Source organism: Microcaecilia unicolor, chromosome 13, assembly GCF_901765095.1.
Source record: "Microcaecilia unicolor chromosome 13, aMicUni1.1, whole genome shotgun sequence".
Classification (NCBI taxonomy): Eukaryota; Metazoa; Chordata; class Amphibia; order Gymnophiona; family Siphonopidae; genus Microcaecilia; species Microcaecilia unicolor.
Window position 1 is genome coordinate 200,471 of NC_044043.1, and position 19,758 is coordinate 220,228.

The following is a 19,758-nucleotide window of genomic DNA, read 5'->3' on the forward strand; positions in this document are numbered from 1 at the left end:
CAATGGGGGGGGGGGGGGGGGGGGGGGGGGGGGGGAGGGACAAAGATCAACCAAACTTATTATCTTTAGTTCTGAGCACTACCTATTAGCATCATTACTTGTGTAGTTTATAGCATCACAACCTCTGCATCAAAAAGGATTTGACTGATGATGGGGGAACCAGCCAACACTAACAGATGGACATGCTGGAAAGACAGCCATATTGCTCTAGCTTTGTTTTCGTCTCTTCATTAGCCTGAGACTGACAGCAATCACACATTCCAAAGCTAAAATGAGAACAAAAACAACGATTTACCTTATGCTGTGACTGTTGATATATTAGGAGAGCCAAACGGTCCTGAATTACAAAGGCGTGCTGAAAAATGGCTTGCGGTACTGTAGGCGCGGGTTTTGGGTGCGCACCGATCCTTTTTTCAGCGCGCCTGTAAAAAAGGCCTACTTTAAAATTTTTGCCAAAAACGAACGTGCGGCAAAACTGAAATTGGCGCGCATCCATTTTGGGTCCGAGACCTTACTGCCAGCCATTGACCTAGCGGCAAAGACTCATGCGGTAACCTGGCAGTAATGACCTACGCATGTCAAATGCCACTTGGCGCACATACAATACGTGCGCCCAAAAATAAAAATGATTTTTCATACCTCAATCTCCACCACCCAACCTGCAAAGGACTCAAATACAAATCAACCTATACATCCAGCTTCTCTTATATAAGCACGCAACTATGGAACGCACTACCAATCGCCATGAAAACAACATACGACCACCTAAACTTCCAGATACTCCTAAAGACTAACCTGTTCGAAAAGGCAAACCCTAACGATCCAACTTAAATGCCTTTACCCAGCAACATAACAATATAAAAGTTCGTACTGGACATAACCTAACTTTTCCTCCTTGTGACCCCCAATGTGTTTATCACACTTGATCATTACTTTACCATAACCCCACTTTGTATTTGTTCATACCAGTCTTGGCAATCGCCTCTACTGTACTATGTAAGCCACATTGAGCCTGCAAATAGGTGGGAAAATGTGGGATACAAATGTAACAAATAAATAAAAATAAATAAATAAAATATGTGTGTCAAAAATGAAATTAATGCAAGAGCCACGCGGTAACCGGGCAGTAACTCAATTTTGACGTGCATTGGGTGTGCGTAGTCACTTACGCGGCTTAGTAAAAGGGCCCCAATGTTTTTAAATCATTAATATTTATTTACACCACAAAATAGCCAACATTTGGGTTCAGTAACTAGGGTTAAACACACATTTTATTTTATTTAAAAATATCTTATACCCCGTCTAACTACAAATCTAGGTGGCTTCCAAGGTTACATACATCATAAAATGAACTTACAACAATTAAAACATCTTACAAAATAAACTATGTAATTACCAAACTATAAAATTGGCAAACTAAAACATACAGCAACAATTTCACTTATATATAACAGTGAAATAAAGAACACTCTCATTCATTTGCACTAATTATTATCTAGCAGTGATCAAGAAGAAAAGGAACTCCAGTGCTAATTTACATACACTCAGGATCAGCCCTATGAACAAATAACTGTGGGGTCCTTTTACTAAGCCGCGTAAGTGCTACGTGCACCCAACGTGCACCAATTTGGAGTTCCCGCCCAGCTACTGTGTGGCTCTTCCGGTAATTTAATTTTTGGCCTGCGTCAGAAAATTATTTTTATTTTTTGGTGCGCGTCCGCTATGCGCGCCAAGTTGCATTTGACACGTGTAGGTCATTACCATCCGGTTAATGCGCGAGACCTTACCACTAAGTCAATGGTTGGTGGTAAGGTCTCAGACCTAAAATGGATGCGCGGCAAATTTTTATTTTGACACATGTCCATTTTTGGCAAAAATTTTTAAAAAGGCTTTTTTTTTTGCAGGTGCGCTGAAAAATGGATCTGCGCGTGCCCAAACCACGCAGCTACACTACCGCAGACTATTTTCCAGCACACCTTAGTGAAAGGTCCCCCTGAGTGTTTTGCACATGACCCTGTTTTCCAGTCCCTACTGTTTTATACAAATACTGATGCACATGAGGTGAACAAGAAGTCTGTGTACCTGGACCTGCACCCCCTGCAGGCCAGAACTGCAAACATGAGCAGGCATTTCGGGGTGAATTCTATATATGATGCAAAAAAAAATCTGCGCTGAAAAAAAGCGCTATTCTATAAACCGCACTTAAAGTTAGGTGCAAATATACATGTCTAAATTAAGCGTGTATCCCCTTCATTCTATAACGATGCGTGTAAATGTTAGGAACACCCCCATTCTGCCCATGACCCTCACATTTCCAAGCCCCCTTTTTGAACTCTCACGTAAAATTTACACGTCTATATTTCAATTAAATTTAATTAGTGCCAGTAATTGGTTAACAAGCCAATTATTGGTACCATTAGTTCATTATTCATTTAACTTGCATGTGCAGTTTTCAGGGGCTTTTATAGAATTCGTGGCATATTTAGGATTTCTTTAAAACAGGGGAAGGAGGGAAGGAATCCTGCTAGGGAAGTTCCTAACACTCAGCTGTTCCAGTTTCACCCTTTTATTATTTCACCACTTATACAGCACGTACCAAAGGTTTATATAAGATTCAGTTATATCATTTCTCTACTTTCAGGAAGACATGGTTGTCCCGTCTCTCCCGATTTTTGGTGTGGGGCATTAGCAGAAACTACCTGTCACAGGGTCCATAGGAATAAAATGGCCCCGTGGCAGATAGCATATGCCAACCATTTTGTTTGATGACCTCCTTAGTATTTTCAATTCTTATATAAGAACAAGTACAATTAAGGACCGGATGTTCAAAGCAATATAAGGAAGCAGGAGAGGTTTCTGCTTGCATAAATTGCGTTCAAGTGGTCATCAACCAATATTCAACAGCACATAATTGGGGAGTGGTCCGAGTATCGGCACTAACCAGCCATATCAAGTCTGGGTAGTAGACAAGCATTCTGGGGGGTGAAGTTATGCAGAAGATAGCAATATTAAGTGCCAGTGCCTGCATAGCTAACCAGGCATATAGTACCTCAAATAGAAGTCCTAAATTTTATAGGTATTGGCACTGAATATCAGCCAGCACCCACATAACTTCTGGATACCAGCCTGGGGTGAAGATATGCACAAGACAGCAATATTGTGTGCCAGTGCCCGCATAGCTAACCAGGCATGTAGTAGCTCATAAATAGCAGTCCTAAATTTTGTGGGTGCTGGCAATGAGTATTAGCTAACACCCACCTAACATCCAAGCACCCACGTAACTTCTGGATACCTGCCTGATGTGTTGCGATTGCCTCTTCCTCCCTCCCTCTCCCAGAAACCTCCATTCCAATTCCACTATCCTCGGACAGCATCTGACCCCCATTCTGATCCCACCCCCTCAGAATAGCAATTGACCCTCCTGCCCCCCATTCTGATCCTCTCTCCTTCCCACCCACCTTGAGGAGAATCTGACCCCCTTGACTCTGATCCCCCTTCCCTTCCACCCCCCCCCCCCAGAACTGCATCTGATCCTTTTCCAATCCCCTCTTTCTCCCATCCACCCCAGAACAGCATCTAATCTCCCCTCATTCCCACACTCCAGAACAGCACCTAACCCTCCTTCCAATCCCCCTCGGAGAGAGCTGCACTTGACTCTGCCTTCCAATTCCCCTCCATGCCTTCCATTCTGCTCCCCGGAACAGGATCTCAGCCCCCCTTACGATCCTCCCAACTCCCGGAAACAGCATCTTGCCCCCTCAATGATCCCCCACCCACTTCCCCAAGGATCCCCTCGGGAGTAGCCTAGTGGTTAGATCAGTGGACTTTGATCCTGGGGAACTGAGTTCAATTCCCACAGCAGCTCCTTGTGACTCTGGGCAAGTCACTTAACCCTCTATTGCCCCTGGTATAAAATAAGTACCTGAATATATGTAAACCGCTTTGAATGTAGTTGCAAAAACTTCAGAAAGGCGGTATATCAAGTCCCATTTCCCTTCCCTGTAGACCCCACCCCTCCCCGGACCTATCTTCCAAATCTATTTGCTCCAGCCCATCACAGCTTCCTTTTCAGAATGGCTGCTGTGATCTGTAGTGGCAGTCTCAGAGTACTACTGAAGTACCGTGAGACATCTGCTAGAGCTTGTGGCAGCCATTTTGAAGGGTGAGCCGCGATAGGTAGGAGTGAGTGGCAACATTCCTGCCCTTTCACTACCGCACCGGAGATCAGAAAGGTAGGCTTGGGGGGAGGCGGTTGGGACCTGGCCAGATACTCTTATGTGGTCCTAGCTGAATGCTGGTGCCCACACATGGCCTGGTACTGAATATGCAGATCTGAATACTGATCAATAAGTTATTTGTAAAATGCATTTTTAGAGCATTTTTGTGCTTACTATCCTATGTAAACCTAAACCCTGCACATTTGATGTCATGAGTTTTGATTAAGCTAGATGCAATAAACGAAAAAAAAAACCCCAACAGATTGAGAGAACACATACAATAATGGTTTCCATGGAAACAAGACAACACTCAGATACCTGTGATGGTTAATGAGCCTGCATAGGACTATATTTTATTTACTGTACATGTTTTTACAGAGCAGCTAATGACAGTATCTTATGTGAACCATACAGTAACCCCTTAGTGCTGTTTATGAAACATGATGCTCGTTTCTGGTTATTGTGGAAAATTTTCAAAACAATTTTCCAAGGGCTGGGCTGGGCTGAAAATCATCCTTTTCTACACTGGCTTTCACAGTATGCACACTCTCAACCTGCTCTGGGCTCATTTAGATCAGGAGAGTAAAACAGCCTGCAGATTTCACATTTTCAGAACATATGAGCACTATTTTATATTCTCCCTCCCCGTCTTCCTGCTGAATATTGTTATTATTATTATTTGTAACATTTATACCCCGCGCTTTCCCACTCATTAGCAGGTTCAATGCGGCTTACATAGTAATTAGTGCAACTTATGCTGCTCCTTTTAATGCATGTGCTTTGCAGCTGCTAATTTTCAAAGGGAAAGAAAGCACATGCTTTCCCTTTGAAAATTGAAGTGCACCAGGCTAAAATTACCAGGCCATCATATTCTATAACCATGCGCATGGAATTCCTATTGTGTGTAAATTCAAGATGGCATGGTTGGGGGCATTTCGAGGGCATTCTGGGGTGGAGTGTTCTCAGAATTTATGTTCATTGTTACAGAATAGAATTGATTGGCACCTAACTTAGGCACCGGCATATATATATATATATACACACACCTGTTTTCAGCAGGCGTAATTGCCGGTCTCTTAAGTTAAACGTCATTTATTCACTTAGCTGCTATTCTATAAGGGGCACAAATACTGTAATTTTTTTGCATAAATTTTTTGCCACCGATTTTTGGGTGGAGTGCTGCAGGGATCCATACTGGGACTGGTAGTATTTAACATATTTATAAATGATATGGAAATTGGAATGGCGAGTGAGGTGATTATATTTGCAGATGAGACAAAACTATTCAAGGTTGTTAGAACACATGCGGACTGTGAAAAATTGCAGGAAGACCTTAGGAAATTAGAAAACTGGGCTTCCAAATGGCAGATGAAATTTAATGTGGACAAATGCAAAGTGATGCACATTGGAAAGAATAATCCAGAATCAGAGTTACCTGATGCTAGGGTCCAACCAAGAAAAAGAGCTACATGCTTCTGTAGATAATACACTGAAATCTGCCCAGTGTATGGCAGCGACCAAAAAAGCAAACAGGATGCTAGGAATTATTAGGACAGGGATGGTAAATAAGACCTAAAATACTATAATGTCTCTGTATCGCTCCATGGTGCAGCCTCACTTTGGTTGAAGTATCAAAAAGAAATAGAAGAATTAGAAAAGGTTCAAAGAAGAGCGACCAAAATGATAAAGGGGATGGAACTCTTCCCATATGAGGAAAGGCTAAAGAGGTTAGGGCTCTTCAGCTTGGAAAAGAGATGGATGAGGGGAGATATGATTGAGGTCTACAAAATCCTGAAACGTGTAGAATGAGTAGAAGTAAATCAATTTTTTACTCGCTCCAAATGTACAAAGACTAGGGGACGCTCAAGGAACTTACATAGAAATACTTTTAAAACAAATAGGAGGAAATATTTTTTCACTCAACGAATAGTTAAGCTCTGGAACTCTTTGCCAGAGGATGTGATAATGGTGGTTAGTGTATCTGGGTTTAAAAAAGGTTTGGACAAGTTTCTGGAGGAAAAGTCCATAGTCTGCTCAGTGGCGTAGCAGGGGCAGGGCAGTCCGCCCCGGGTGTCAACGGGTGGGGGGGTGCTCTGCTGGCGAGTCCCTACCAGCTCCATCCACCCGGCAGCTGTGTGGTGCGGCGCCTCGCGTCTGCGCTGCTGTAAGAGAAGAAAATCGCCTCGTCGGCCCTCGAGGAAATAGGATGTTACATCAGAGGGCGGAAGAAAGTGAGGGAAGGGCCGATGCAATTTTCTTCTTTTACAGCAGTGGAGAGTCACGCGAGGCGCCTGGTGGACAGAGCTGGTAGACAGGTGGGCACTGGGTCGGGGGGGGGGGGGGGGCGCGCGCGTGCAGCAGCAATCCACCCTGGGTGGCAGTGAACCACAGAACGCCACTGAGTCTGCTATTGAGACAGACATGGGGAAGCAAGTGCTTGCCCTGAGATTTGTAGCATGGAATGTTGCTATGATTTGAGTTTCTGCCAGGTACTTGTGACCTGGATTGGCCACTGTTGGAAACAGGATACTGGGCTACATGGACTATTGGTCTGACCCAGTATGGATGTTTTAATGTAAAGCATTTTCCACACATAAAGAACATTTTCCATATGGAAAGGGCTCTAATACAATTGACTAGTCAAATATCGGCACCATGCTCACCAACAACATGACAGGTACGAATAGAGGCACCATGTATAGGCATTCCCAGGAGCATAGCTTGGGGAGGGGGAGGGCAAAATTGTGTTATACACCCATACTTTATAAAATACACGAGTACACCTTCTTCAGAGCAGATCTACATTTGTGCATGAGGATTTGTGCGCTGCTGGGACTGGTTCTGGATACATATTTTATAAAGGCATATAGGCATTTATGCTGCTTTTAAAAGTCATCTTTTTGGACATCCACATAGGCGTTCACATACAGAATTACTCCTAAATATGGGAAAATGCTTTGGTACATGTCACTAGTGGCAATAGGTTATAGAGAAGTGGCATCGTGGTTAGAGCAGGTGTTCTCAACCCAGTTCTTGACACACACCTAGCCAGTCAGATTTTCAAGATATCTACAAACGAATATGCGTGAGAAAGATCTGCATACAGTGTATGCAAATTTCTCATATGCATATTCATTGTGGATGTCCTGAAAACCTGATTGGTTGAGTGTGTCCCGAGGACTGGGTTGAGAAATGGGCCAATCAAAAGCGCCACGGTTCAGATCCTGCTTCTGCCATCGATACTTCTTGTACCCTTGTAAGCTCTTGGGAGCAGGGATGTATTGGGACAATTCTATAACTTGGTGCCTTGATTTAGGGTGCTACAATGGCGCTCACTGAGTGCCAATTCTATAATGGCATCTGGGCATGCCTAAGCCGTTATATAAATACTAGTGGAAAGCTGTTGTGGCTCACCAAATTTTCGGCATGACCACTTACACCAGACATAAGCTGGCATGTCTAACCGCACCATGCAATTACACATTCTATAAATATTCTATACAGTATTCTACAAATACAGTATTCTATAAATAGCACACATCACTTGGCAGCTCACCCACGGCCCCACCCACGCTCTGCTTACATGTACATTCCCTTGCAGTTACACTCTATAGTACTTAAGAGCTACCTTATAAAATAGCGTGCCAATTAAGGCATTATTTACGCGCATAAGATGTATGTAATTGCATGCTTTCAGTTAAGAATTGCCCTCATTGTACCTGAATACCGTCACCACTGTACAGTGCTACATACATGCAGTAGCACTATAAAAATGCTAATGGCTGTAATGCCTCTGTCCAATCTGATCAGCTCTTTTGTTTAATGGTTACAATATTCCTGTCCCAAAGAGCTTACCATCAGCTCATGTTTATACACATGAACAAGGGACCTCCTGCTCCGCAGCTCTGTGCTTTGGCTCCTCTGCTACTCTGTTCCCAACCTAAATAAAATGACTCTAGTTGTACAGAGCTTATCTTAATGGGCTGTGCTAACCAAAGACCAGTAGGGCAGTCTCAGTTTATGCAGGCCCTGTCTTTCCTGATTATGGCAAATAGTAGAAGTGACTCGTGGGAGATGAAAAGAACCATGTGCAAAGACTCATTGTGGGGTCTCATTTGCATAAGTTGATGGGGCTGAAAAGTAACATAGTAAATAACGGCAGATAAAGACCTGAACAGTCTATCCAGTCTGCCCAACAAGATGTGAAACAGTGTCACCAAATGATAGAGCTGGTCCTGAGAGCATATGTAAAAACGTTTCTATTACCTACACTGTCTGAAGACATCTGAGGGACTTTACTGTGTTGTACCTGTAGTCTTCATCCAAGTACTGCACATCTTTAGGCTTCTTTCAAGTGTCCCAAAGCTACAAGGTGACCCAGTATTTGGACAGAAAATTTTTGGCTTGGTCTTTGAAGATAAATTCCAATACTCCAGGGCATTTGTCATCCTATTCCCACCTAACAAGTTTCTGTACCCATGATGCCAATTTCAAACGGAAGTGCGTGCAAAAAAAATTAGTACTATAGTGTCCCTTCAGACTCAAAGCCCGAATCACCAGTTTGCCACTGACGACATTAGATTTGACTCTACTGATATATCGTTTACATAGCTCAAATTCCCATTGTCGATTCTGGGTTTCATTTCTATTATCATAAACGTTCTCTCTTATTCTTATCTGAATATTTACTCTGGGCATCTTGTGTGTTTTTAATACTTTTCACTATTCAGTTGTACTGTTGGGATGATTTTAGTCTTAAATCCTGCATGACTTGTAAATTGCTCTATTAATGGCAGATTTGAAATATGTGTTTGGAATGTGTTTAGAATTCTACAATGATATCCTTTTGAGGAAAACAAAAAACAGTTGAGCTGAGTTTTATATTCCTTTGCTATGATTTCTTCATCAGGTAGATACTTCAGTGCTAAGGAAAAACGTCTTGGAGCTAAATGATTCATGAGATTTCAGGAAACAAAGGTCTGCATTTACCCGTGGTGATACTTTTCTGAAAGCAGTTAGCGCTTGGGTAGAGTCGTCTGATTCCCTCAAAACTATGATTCATGTATCCATCAAGGATAATTGTGTTTGTACAGCATGAAAGGATTTGTTGTTGAATAACTGGAGAATACATGGCGATCTATTTTCTATTTTGAAAAGAAAAACTACATTTTTGTATTTTTCCAGCGAGTTCAGTGATACTGAAGGTTTCCGACTTAACTGAAAAGATGTAGCACAGGGTACCAGCAGAGCAAATATCTTCATTGCCAACTGTTGTACCTTGTTCCTGGTTGATAGGAATCACTTTTGCTGGGTGTCTTCAATCTTTAATACTTTTGATGAAATTATACCTAATATAGGGGTCCTTTAACTAAGGTGTGCTAACAGATTTAGAACATGCTAAATGCTAAGATGCCCATAGGAATATAATGGATGTCTTATCATTTAGCATGCTCCTTAATAAAAGAACCCAGGTACATATTAGCTGGAACATCTGTCCACTAATATCTATGCAGATGTCACTATTTATATCCCCTTCAAAAGGGAGTTAGTAGAAAATATACATGAGATTAAAACCAGTTTAGATCTGATGGAATCTTGGACATCCAGTTTCAAGCTCAAATTAAATTGGGAAAAGACTACATTCCTCATATTACCAACCTCTATCAACCCATTTCCTTAAAAAAAACTTCATGGAGGACACGTGATGTAGTGAGCCAGGGGGGCTCTGTTTTTCCTGGGCTCCTTGGTTCCCCCTTTTCAAGCTATAATCGTTGAGATTTTTGCCTCCCTTGTTGGTCGATTGGACACTCCACTCTCTATGGACAAATATCTTGTGAAATCTGGGGTGGAAATGTCAGGAAAAGGCAATAGAATGGATAATGACAAAACGCGCTCTGGTACATTGGGTGAGAACAAGATGGCGGAGGGGGAAGACAGCCCCACGGTGAGCAGCGTGCTGATTTCGAAGCTTACTGAAACTTCCTTGGACACTAAACTAGATGCGCTTACTTCTAGTGAACAATTCTTGTCGCAATCAGTTGCCGACTTCAACACCAGGGCTGTGGACCTAGAGATGAGAGTCAGCTCAGCTGAGGATGTCCTGAATGGAGTACAGGAGGGAATGGTGCAGATTAAGCAGAAGTGGTGGGCTGCACTACTAAACTGGACAATTTAGAAAACAGATCACGTCGGAATAATATTTGGCTGGTGGGCATCCCTGAATATTTCAAAGACACAGACGTACTGGGGCTGCTAGAAAAGTGGTTTACTGAAGAATTGCTCTTGGATTCAACGTTGGGACCTCTACATATTGAATGAGTAACACCGCATGGGCATATTCACAGAGGGTGCATCTCGGCCTAGAATCGTGGTGGCTAGGATCTTAAATTTTGCTCACAAAGAACAGATTTTGCGCAAGTATAGAGCACTGCAGAAGTTAAAATTTCACAATACAAGAGTGCTCTTGTTTCAAGATTATTCTGCTTCGGTGGCACAATTGTGGAGAGGCTATGCAGAGGTGTGTTGGTGCCTCATGGAGAAACAAGTGCGCTTCACTTTAGTTTCTAGCCGAGCTGTGCGTGGTTGAGAGGTGGTAAAGTTCATGTTTTTCAGATCAGTGCAGTGGTCAAGCATGCATCCTCCATGCTAACTAGTTACGCGACCCCAAGCAAGCATGCTGTAGTCACACCACTCCTCAAAAAAACCATCACTTGACCCTACCTGTCCCTCCAACTACCGCCCCATTTCCCTCCTACCCTTCCTCTCCAAGATACTTGAACACGCCGTTCACAGCCGTTGCCTTGATTTTCTCTCCTCTCATGCCATCCTTGATCCGCTTCAATCCGGCTTTCGCCCCCTACACTCGACAGAAACGGCACTATCTAAAGTCTGCAATGACCTGTTCCTTGCCAAATCCAAAGGTCACTACTCCATCCTCATCCTCCTCGACCTATCCGCCGCTTTTGACACTGTCAATCACAATTTACTTCTTGACACACTGTCCTCTTTTGGGTTCCAGGGCTCTGTCCTCTCCTGGTTCTCCTCTTATCTCTCCCATTGTACTCTCATGGATCGTCCTCCACCCCTATCCCGCTCTCTGTTGGAGTTCCTCAGGGATCTGTCCTTGGACCCCTTCTTTTTTCAATCTACACCTCTTCCCTGGACTCCCTGATCTCATCGCATGGTTTCCACTATCATCTTTATGCTGACGACACCCAGCTTTATCTCTCCACATCAGACATCACTGCGGAAACCCAGGCCAAAGTATCGGCCTGCTTATCCGACATTGCTGCCTGGATGTCCAACCGCCACCTGAAACTGAACATGGCCAAGACCGAACTTATTGTCTTCCCACCCAAACCCACTTCTCCTCTCCCTTCACTCTCTATCTCAGTTGATAACACCCTCATCGTCCCCGTCTCATCTGCCCGCAACCTCGGTGTCATCTTCGACTCCTCCCTCTCTTTCTCTGCGCATATCCAGCAGATAGCCAAGACCTGTCGCTTCTTCCTCTATAACATTAGCAAAATTCGCCCTTTCCTCTCTGAGCACACCACCCGAACTCTCATCCACTCTCTCGTTACCTCTCACCTTGACTACTGCAACCTACTCCTCACTGGTCTCCCACTTAGCCACCTATCCCCCCTTCAGTCCGTTCAGAACTCTGCTGCAGGTCTTATCTTCCGCCTGGACAGATATACTCACATCACTCAAGTCACTTCACTGGCTTCCAATCAGGTACCGCATACCAGGTCTAACGGCGATGGTGGTCGACAAAACACTGATCGCTGCTGGCTGAATATCGAGCCCTATATTTTTTGCTTGCTAGAGGTTTAGAGGAGTGAAAGGTTCAGCAATTTTCTCAAGGTGTTTAGACTGAAATTAGATTAACTTATGCCTTATTCTGTTTTTAACCCATTTAAGTAAACAGCATTTCCCAGTAGGTGAAACATATAAATATTTGTCTACACTCACCTAGTAGGTGTGAGTTCCCATCTCCCAGTGGGAACCTCTGATAGCGTGGAACATTAAACGGAGGCACCAAGTGAAAGGATTTCTCCAACAGGGGCTCCAGTCTGGAGGCAGAAGGGTCAGCAGAGTGAAAAAAACTGTAAACCTGGCTGCAAGCAGGGCGAGTCTGACATGCTGCAGTGAGAAAGAAAGGAGCAGAGAGTAAAACATACAGTAAGAGACCTTTAATATACACAGGGCTTCTGATTTTAGCTTTTAAATAACCTACAAAATAACCAAGACATTGTCATCAAAACTACAGGCAAAGGAGACGCTGTAGTGATTATGGACACACAAAAATACATTAAAGGAGGCATAGGAGCCAACGTTTCAAAATTATTGGGGGTGCTAAGCCCAGTGGAAATAACCCCTCCCTGGACACATTCAATGAATATTCTCTATATTGGGGGTGCTCAAGCACCCACAGAGTCGGCTCCTATGAAAGGAGGGCACAGACAGCTTTCAGACAACACATACCATAGGAAACTGACTAGTACAGTATTATACAAAACAGTTGAAAAATCTTATCAAAACACTTTCAAAGCAAGTACAGCCACATCTAAAAAAAAACTCATACCAAACCATTCTTCTGTGGACACATTCTAAATGCAATAGAACAAAAAAGTGAGGACAACTGAAGGAGGATGTCAAAAAGTCTTTAACAGCTAAAAGAAAATGACCTGGCACGGCTGTGTTTCGGCTCCAAGGCCTGCATCAGGGGTCTATTAAATCTCTTGTGTTTGGCTGATGACAATCAAGAGAAAAGTAGCTGTTAGGCTTCCTTAGCTGAGAAAATCTAGTAGTGCTGTACACCGTGACGGTAGAACGCGTCTATGATGTCACCAACAGGGCCGGTCTTAGACCGAGGCGATTGCATAGGGCCTTGCGCTCAAGGGGGCCCCGCCCCGACCGCCCAAGCTCCAGTCTCCCCACCCTCTGAATTTTAAAAGTTACCTCGTTGTCGACATTGGGTTACAGCGGCCGGCAGGTAGCAGCAGCAGTGAAAAGCGTGTGAGCTGCTGGGTGGCGCTTTGGGAGCCTTCCTTTCCCTCGTTCAGCTCTGGCATTGCCCTCATTTTGAGGGTGGGACCAGAGCTGAGCGAGGGAAAGGAAGGCTCCCGAAGCGCCGCCCAGCAGCTCGCAGGCTTTTCACTGCTGCTGCTACCTGCCAGCCGCTGTAACCCGACGTAGACGACGAGGTAACTTTTAAAATTCAGAGGGAGGGGGGCCTTGGAGCTGGTGGGTGGGAGGGAGAGAGAGAGAGAGACCGGCCGGCCTTGGAGCTGGTGGGTGGGTGGGTGGGAAGGAGAGAGAGAAAGAGACCGTCCTTGGAGCTGGGAGGGAGGGAGGCCTTGGAGCTAGGTGGGAGGCCGGGAGGCCTTGGAGCTGGGAGGGAGGGAGCTGGGGAACCCTGGGGATGGCCCGGGAGCTCGGAGGGAGGGGTGGCTGGAATATGGATGTACGCTAAAACTGAAACCAGAGTGCATCCATTTTTGGCCTGAGACCTTACCACCACCCATTTACCTAGCAGTAAGGGCTTACGTGCTACATGTGCGATGTCCAGTTAGTATGCACCAACTGCCGATCATTGCCAGAAACGGCACGCATGGTAGGAAATAAAAGAACTTGTCCAGGCATTATGAATGCATGCCAATTCTGAACTTATTGCGGGGGGGGGGGGGGGGGGATGCTAGCTTGGCAGTAGCCTCATTTCGGCACGCACTGCACGTGCGTACAGCCTACTGTGCCTTTGTAAAAGGGCCCCATATAAATTACAGTATTCTGTAAGTTACACACATACCGTATTTTTCGGACTATAAGATGCACTTTCCCACCCCAAATTTGGGAGGAAAATGGAGGGTGCGTCTTATAGTCCGAATGTAGTTTTAAAAGCACCGTAATTCCATTTTGCAAGGTCCTTCCCTCGCTTCGTTTTGCAAGGTCCCCCCTCGCTCCCTCCAAATTTTAAAAGAAGTTTTACCTGGTCGTGGTTGCGGCAGCAGCAGCAAAAAGATGCACGCTGGGTGCGTCAGTCTTCCGTTCTGACGTCTCTCTCAGCTCTGGTCCCGCCCCGAACAGAGAGAGACGTCAGAACGGAAGACTGATGTGCCCAGCGTGCATGCTTTTTGCTGCCCCGACCACGACCAGGTAAAACTTTTAAAATTCGGAGGGAGCGAGGGGGGACCTTGCAAAACGGAGCGAGGGAGGGAGGACCTTGCAAAATGGAGCGGGGGAGGGAGGACCTTGCAAAATGGAGCGAGGGACGGAGGGAGGGGGGGAAATGGAGAGATCGGGGGCCCTGCATTCGGACAAGACGCACCGGACCATAAAACGCACCTAGGTTTTAGAGGAGGGAAAAAGTGCGTCTTATAGTCCGAAAATTTTTTTTCCTATTCCCCTCCTCTAAAACCTAGGTGCATCTTATGGTCCGGTGCGTCTTATAGTCTGAAAAATACGGTAAGTGGGACCCAGCCTTTGCCTTGCATTTGCATGCTAAGTAAATTGTGTGGCTGTTACAGAATAGTGCTGAGCACTCAGTTAAAAATGCATAAATGTACATTCACCCACATAACTGCTAGTATTTCATCATTTTGGCATGTAAATGGTGCTTAGATTTAGGGAGAGACTTCGTTCCTTTTCTCTCATGGCACCATATGCCTGGAATCGACTTCCTGAACCTATACGTCTAGCTCCATCTCTACCTGTTTTCAAATCCATGCTGAAAACCCACCTTTTCACTACTGCTTTTGGCTCCTAGCCCTCATTTGCCCTCCCTTGTTCCTTCCTTCCTTCTCACCCAGTACTTCCCTCATCTGTAACTGTCTTGTCTGTCTGTGTTATTTAGATTGTAAGCTCTTTTGAGCAGGGACTGTCTCTGTGTCAGGTGTTCAGCGATGCGTGCATCTGGTAGCACTATACAAATGCTAATAATAATAATATATGGCGCCTGAAAAAAAAAATCGGTTCTGATTATAGAATGCGCTTAGTTGATATTTCAGTGCCAAAATCTACACGCATCCATTTACACCAGTGAAAATGTGGCGCAAATCTCAGCCCGTAGATTTAGGCGCACTGGGCCATATTCTATAACTAGGCACGGAAATTTCAGAACGCCCATAAAATATCCATTTCCCTGCCCATAACCACGGCCCTTTTTGCCTGCACACCTTAGAAACTCAGCGCACATCATTACAGAACACGCTTAGCGACCTATGTGCCTAAATTCTAATCAGTGCCAATTAGAGCTCATTATTGCTTATTAGGCTTGTTAAATTACACGCATTGTTATAGAATCCGTGCCGACTTCGGTGCGGATCTCTAGGTGTGCTATATAGAATCCAGGGGTAAGAGCCTTTAACTATAAAGGTTATGCTTCTAAATTTACACTCCTACAATTTATGCTCCTAAATTTATGAACATAATTTATACTCCTAAATTACTAGTATAATCTATTTCAGAGCATATATTAGGCTCGTAATTTAGGAGCGTAAATTTAGAAGCATACATTTAGGAGCGTAAATTTAGGAGCATAATCTTTATAGAATAAGGCCCTAAAGTTATAAAATGAGGGGGATAGTGGTTTGATAATGCTTTTATCTGGATAGTGAAGCCACTTTCTGCTCTATCTGGATATTCAGTGCTGGCCACATTCCCGACTGTGGTGGCTAAATACTGACTCAATGTTGACCCATATATTGATAACCATAGGCATCTGGCATGGACAGTGGCATTATAGGAGTGTATGAGTGCTTAAGTGAAATGTTTACAAATGCTGAAGAGAGTCTGATCATCCCATGAATTAGAGCCTTGAAGTCTCATTCCCTGTTCCTCCGGATCCAAAAGTAGAGGTCTTCCCTTCTGCTCCTCTGTAGCCCTTGGAGCTGCAAACGGTACCTGAGGCACCAGTTTCACTTTCAATATAAATAATTATTGTATGACCAGCATATATAAATAATTATTGTATGACCAGCATGGAACATACATATAGTCTGAAGCCAACAATCCAAGGAAAGGTCCATAGAACTCAAAATCCAGAATGTGGTACTGTTAGTCCCCATCTGTATGAAAAAGTTCATGGAACATAATTTTTCTGCTTATATGTGTGAAAGCAGGCTTTGTCCAAGTTCAGTCCTCTAAGGCTGCAAACACACCAGTTTTTCAGGATATCCCTAATGAATATGCATTAACCTATTCTCTGAGCTATCTGAATTTCACTCTGATTACACTTATACAATTATTTACTCACTGTAATCTTGTTCCAAATTTTTATTAATGTCTCTAATATACAACCTTATATTGTTTGTTACTACATCTTCAATCTTACTTTCAAGAGTACCGAAGACGCTGGAGAATGCCTCAGCGCCATTTTTGTCTCCTGTTCCTGAAGTGAGTTCCTCCCGGGGTGAGCCTGTAGGATAAAGAGGTTCTAAACATGATGTATAAGTCACTACCCCTGATGATGCAAAATCGCAAAACACAATTATGTAGGGTGTGACAGAGGATACTACCCATACCTCCGAAGGGAGGCGAAGGTTGAGATTTAGCAGGCAAGAATTGCATGAAATAACTACAGAAATTTGGAAGTATAAAAGATTGTGTTTCATGACAAGCTTTGGATATGGCGGTATAGTGAAACACAAGATCGAAGGGATAATAAGAGAGAGCCTCTTGAAAGACAGAACATAGTAACATAGTAAACATAGTAGATGACGGCAGAAAAAGACCTGTATGGTCCATCCAGTCTGCCCAACAAGACAACTCATATGTGCTACTTTTTGTGTATACCCTACTTTGATTTGTACCTGTGCTCTTCAGGGCACAGACCGTATAAGTCTGCCCAGCACTATCCCCGCCTCTCAACCACCAGCCCCACCTCCCAACCACCGGCTCTGGCACAGACTGTATAAGTCTGCCCAGCACTATCCCCGCCTCCCAACCGCCAGCCCCTCCTCCCAACCACCGGCTCTGGCAGAGACCGTATAAGTCTGCCCAGCACTATCCCCGCCTCCCAACCACCGGCTCTGGCACAGACCGTATAAGTCTGCCCAGCACTATCCCTGCCTCCCACCACCGGCTCTGGCACAGACCGTATAAGTCTGCCCAGCACTATCCACTCCTCCCAACCACCAGTCCCGCCTCCCACCACCGGCTCTGGCACAGACCGTACAAGTCTGCCCTCCACTATCCACGCCTCCCAACCACCAACCCCGCCTCCCGATCTTGACTAAGCTCCTGAGGATCCATTCCTTCGGCACAGGATTCCTTTATGCTTATCCCACGCATGTTTGAATTCTGTTACCGTTTTCATTTCCACCACCTCCCGCGGGAGGGCATTCCAAGCATCCACTACTCTCTCCGTGAAAAAATACTTCCTGACATTTTTCTTGAGTCTGCCCCCCTTCAATCTCATTTCATGTCCTCTCGTTCTACCGCATTCGCATCTCCGGAAAAAGTTTGTTTGCGGATTAATACCTTTCAAATATTTGAATGTCCCTGTTTCTCCTTTCCTCCAGAGTATACATGTTTAGCTCAGCAAGTCTCTCCTCATACGTCTTGTAACGCAAATCCCATACCATTCTCGTAGCTTTTCTTTGCACCGCTTCAATTCTTTTTACATCCTTAGCAAGATACGGCCTCCAAAACTGAACACAATACTCCAGGTGGGGCCTCACCAACGACTTATACAGGGGCATCAACACCCCCTTTCTTCTGCTGGTCACACCTCTCTCTATACAGCCTAACAACCTTCTAGCTACGGCCACCGCCTTGTCACACTGTTTCGTCGCCTTCAAATCCTCAGATACCATCACCCCAAGATCCCTCTCTCCGCCCGTACCTATCAGACTCTCCCAACCTAACACATACGTCTCCCGTTGATTTCTATTCCCTAAGTGCATCACTTTGCATTTCTTCGCATTGAATTTTAGTTGCCAAACAAAGACAGAAGCACCTGTGGGACAGTATTAACAGCGACTCTACAGATTGGAATCAAACATCTCTAAGAATTGAACTAAAAATAAAAAATTGAAGGGCATTGAGTGTTAAAAAGCAGGAATTGAACTTTTAAAAAAATTGAAGTGCACTGAGCGTTAAAAAGAGGTTTAAGAAACTGCACGGTCTATACATATAGCTTTTGAGTGAGTGTGGGTATGCTTGAAAGTAAGGTTGAAGATGTAATAGTAACAAAGAATATAAGGTTGTATATTAGAGACATAATAAAAGCTTGGAACAAAATTACAGTGATTACAGTGAGTAAATAATGAATATGCATGCGAGAGATCTGCATACAATGGATATAGTGAGCATGCAAATCTGTGATAGTGGAATTATTCTTCATCTCACTGTGTTCGAAAAAGACATAATTTGTTTAGGAAATTAGCAGACCCATCTGGCTCTTCTCTTCCTCCAGTTACATCCATTGATCTCGGTATACTGGCCCTAAGGTAACTACAAAACAAGCTCACCACACTTTGATCAATCTTGGCTTCACTTAGAAAGCCATTCTTAACCTTTGAAAACAGGCAATTGGCAAATATCCCTGGATTGGGGCTACCCAACCTTGGAACCTCAACATATTCTGCTCACTTTGGGTCCTTTTTACCAAGCTGCAGCAATTTACCAAGCTGATTGTAAGCTCTTTGAGCAGGGACTGTCTCTGTCTGTGTCAGGTGTTCAGCACTGCGTGCGTCTGGTAGCACTTTACAAATGCTAATAATAATAAAATGGGGCCGGGGCTGATGTTGGCATGTGTTTTACATGCACGCCGAGGCCCCCTTTTACCGCAGCTGGTAAAAGGGAAGTCTCGCCTTCCTGCAGGAAATGGCCATGCGGAAAGTAAAGCAGTTGCCGCATGGCCATTTCAGGGGGGGGGGGGTCCCTTACCACCACCCATTGAGGTGGTGTTAAGGGCTCCCACATTAACCTAGTGGTAACTGGGCAGTGCTGATTACCACTGGGTACACTCCGGCTCTACAAAAATAAATACATTTTTGTAGCGCCGGAAATGAAGGGGCGCTAGAGGTGGGAAGTACCACCAGGCTGCTGCAGTAGCCCAGTGATACTTCCTGTGTAGCGAGTGGTAAAACAGTGTTGGGTTTACCACCGCTTAGTAAAAGGAGCCCTTTGTACATAATCAAACGTGTGCTGTTAACCAAGGCCGACTGGCTTGTTTGTTTGTCCTGCTGTCTTTTTACATCTTGATTTAGCTAATGAGAGTCACCACATTCCAGACATTTTAGATAATGTAAATGCTAGAAGATACTGGGATTCAAAAAGTCTACAGTCTTGTTTGTTTTCAAACAAGGTAATTAGATAAGGTGCTTCAAAGAAGAGATGTCTAATTAAAATGCTGTGAATTACACTGTAAAATCCATTTGTTAATCATCTAATTGCCTCGACCAGATCCAATCACATACTTACCTATAGTACATTCTTCAAAATGGTTATGTACTAGCCCATTTAAGGAATAATTTTATAAAGCTTTTTACAAGTGTTAAAGCATGTTTTACACGAGAAAAAAGGTTCTATTAAT

General features: G+C 44.2%; 1 protein-coding gene across 1 annotated transcript in view; it reads right to left on the minus strand.

Moving 5' to 3' along the window:
- PITPNM3 (PITPNM family member 3) overlaps positions 1-19,758 on the minus strand; it is a 724,998-nt gene that overhangs the window by 121,442 nt on the left and 583,798 nt on the right. Inside the window, exon 10 of the mRNA XM_030185997.1 lies at positions 12,192-12,362. Coding sequence (XP_030041857.1) covers positions 12,192-12,362 — 171 coding nt within the window. The remainder of the gene's footprint in view (positions 1-12,191; positions 12,363-19,758) is intronic.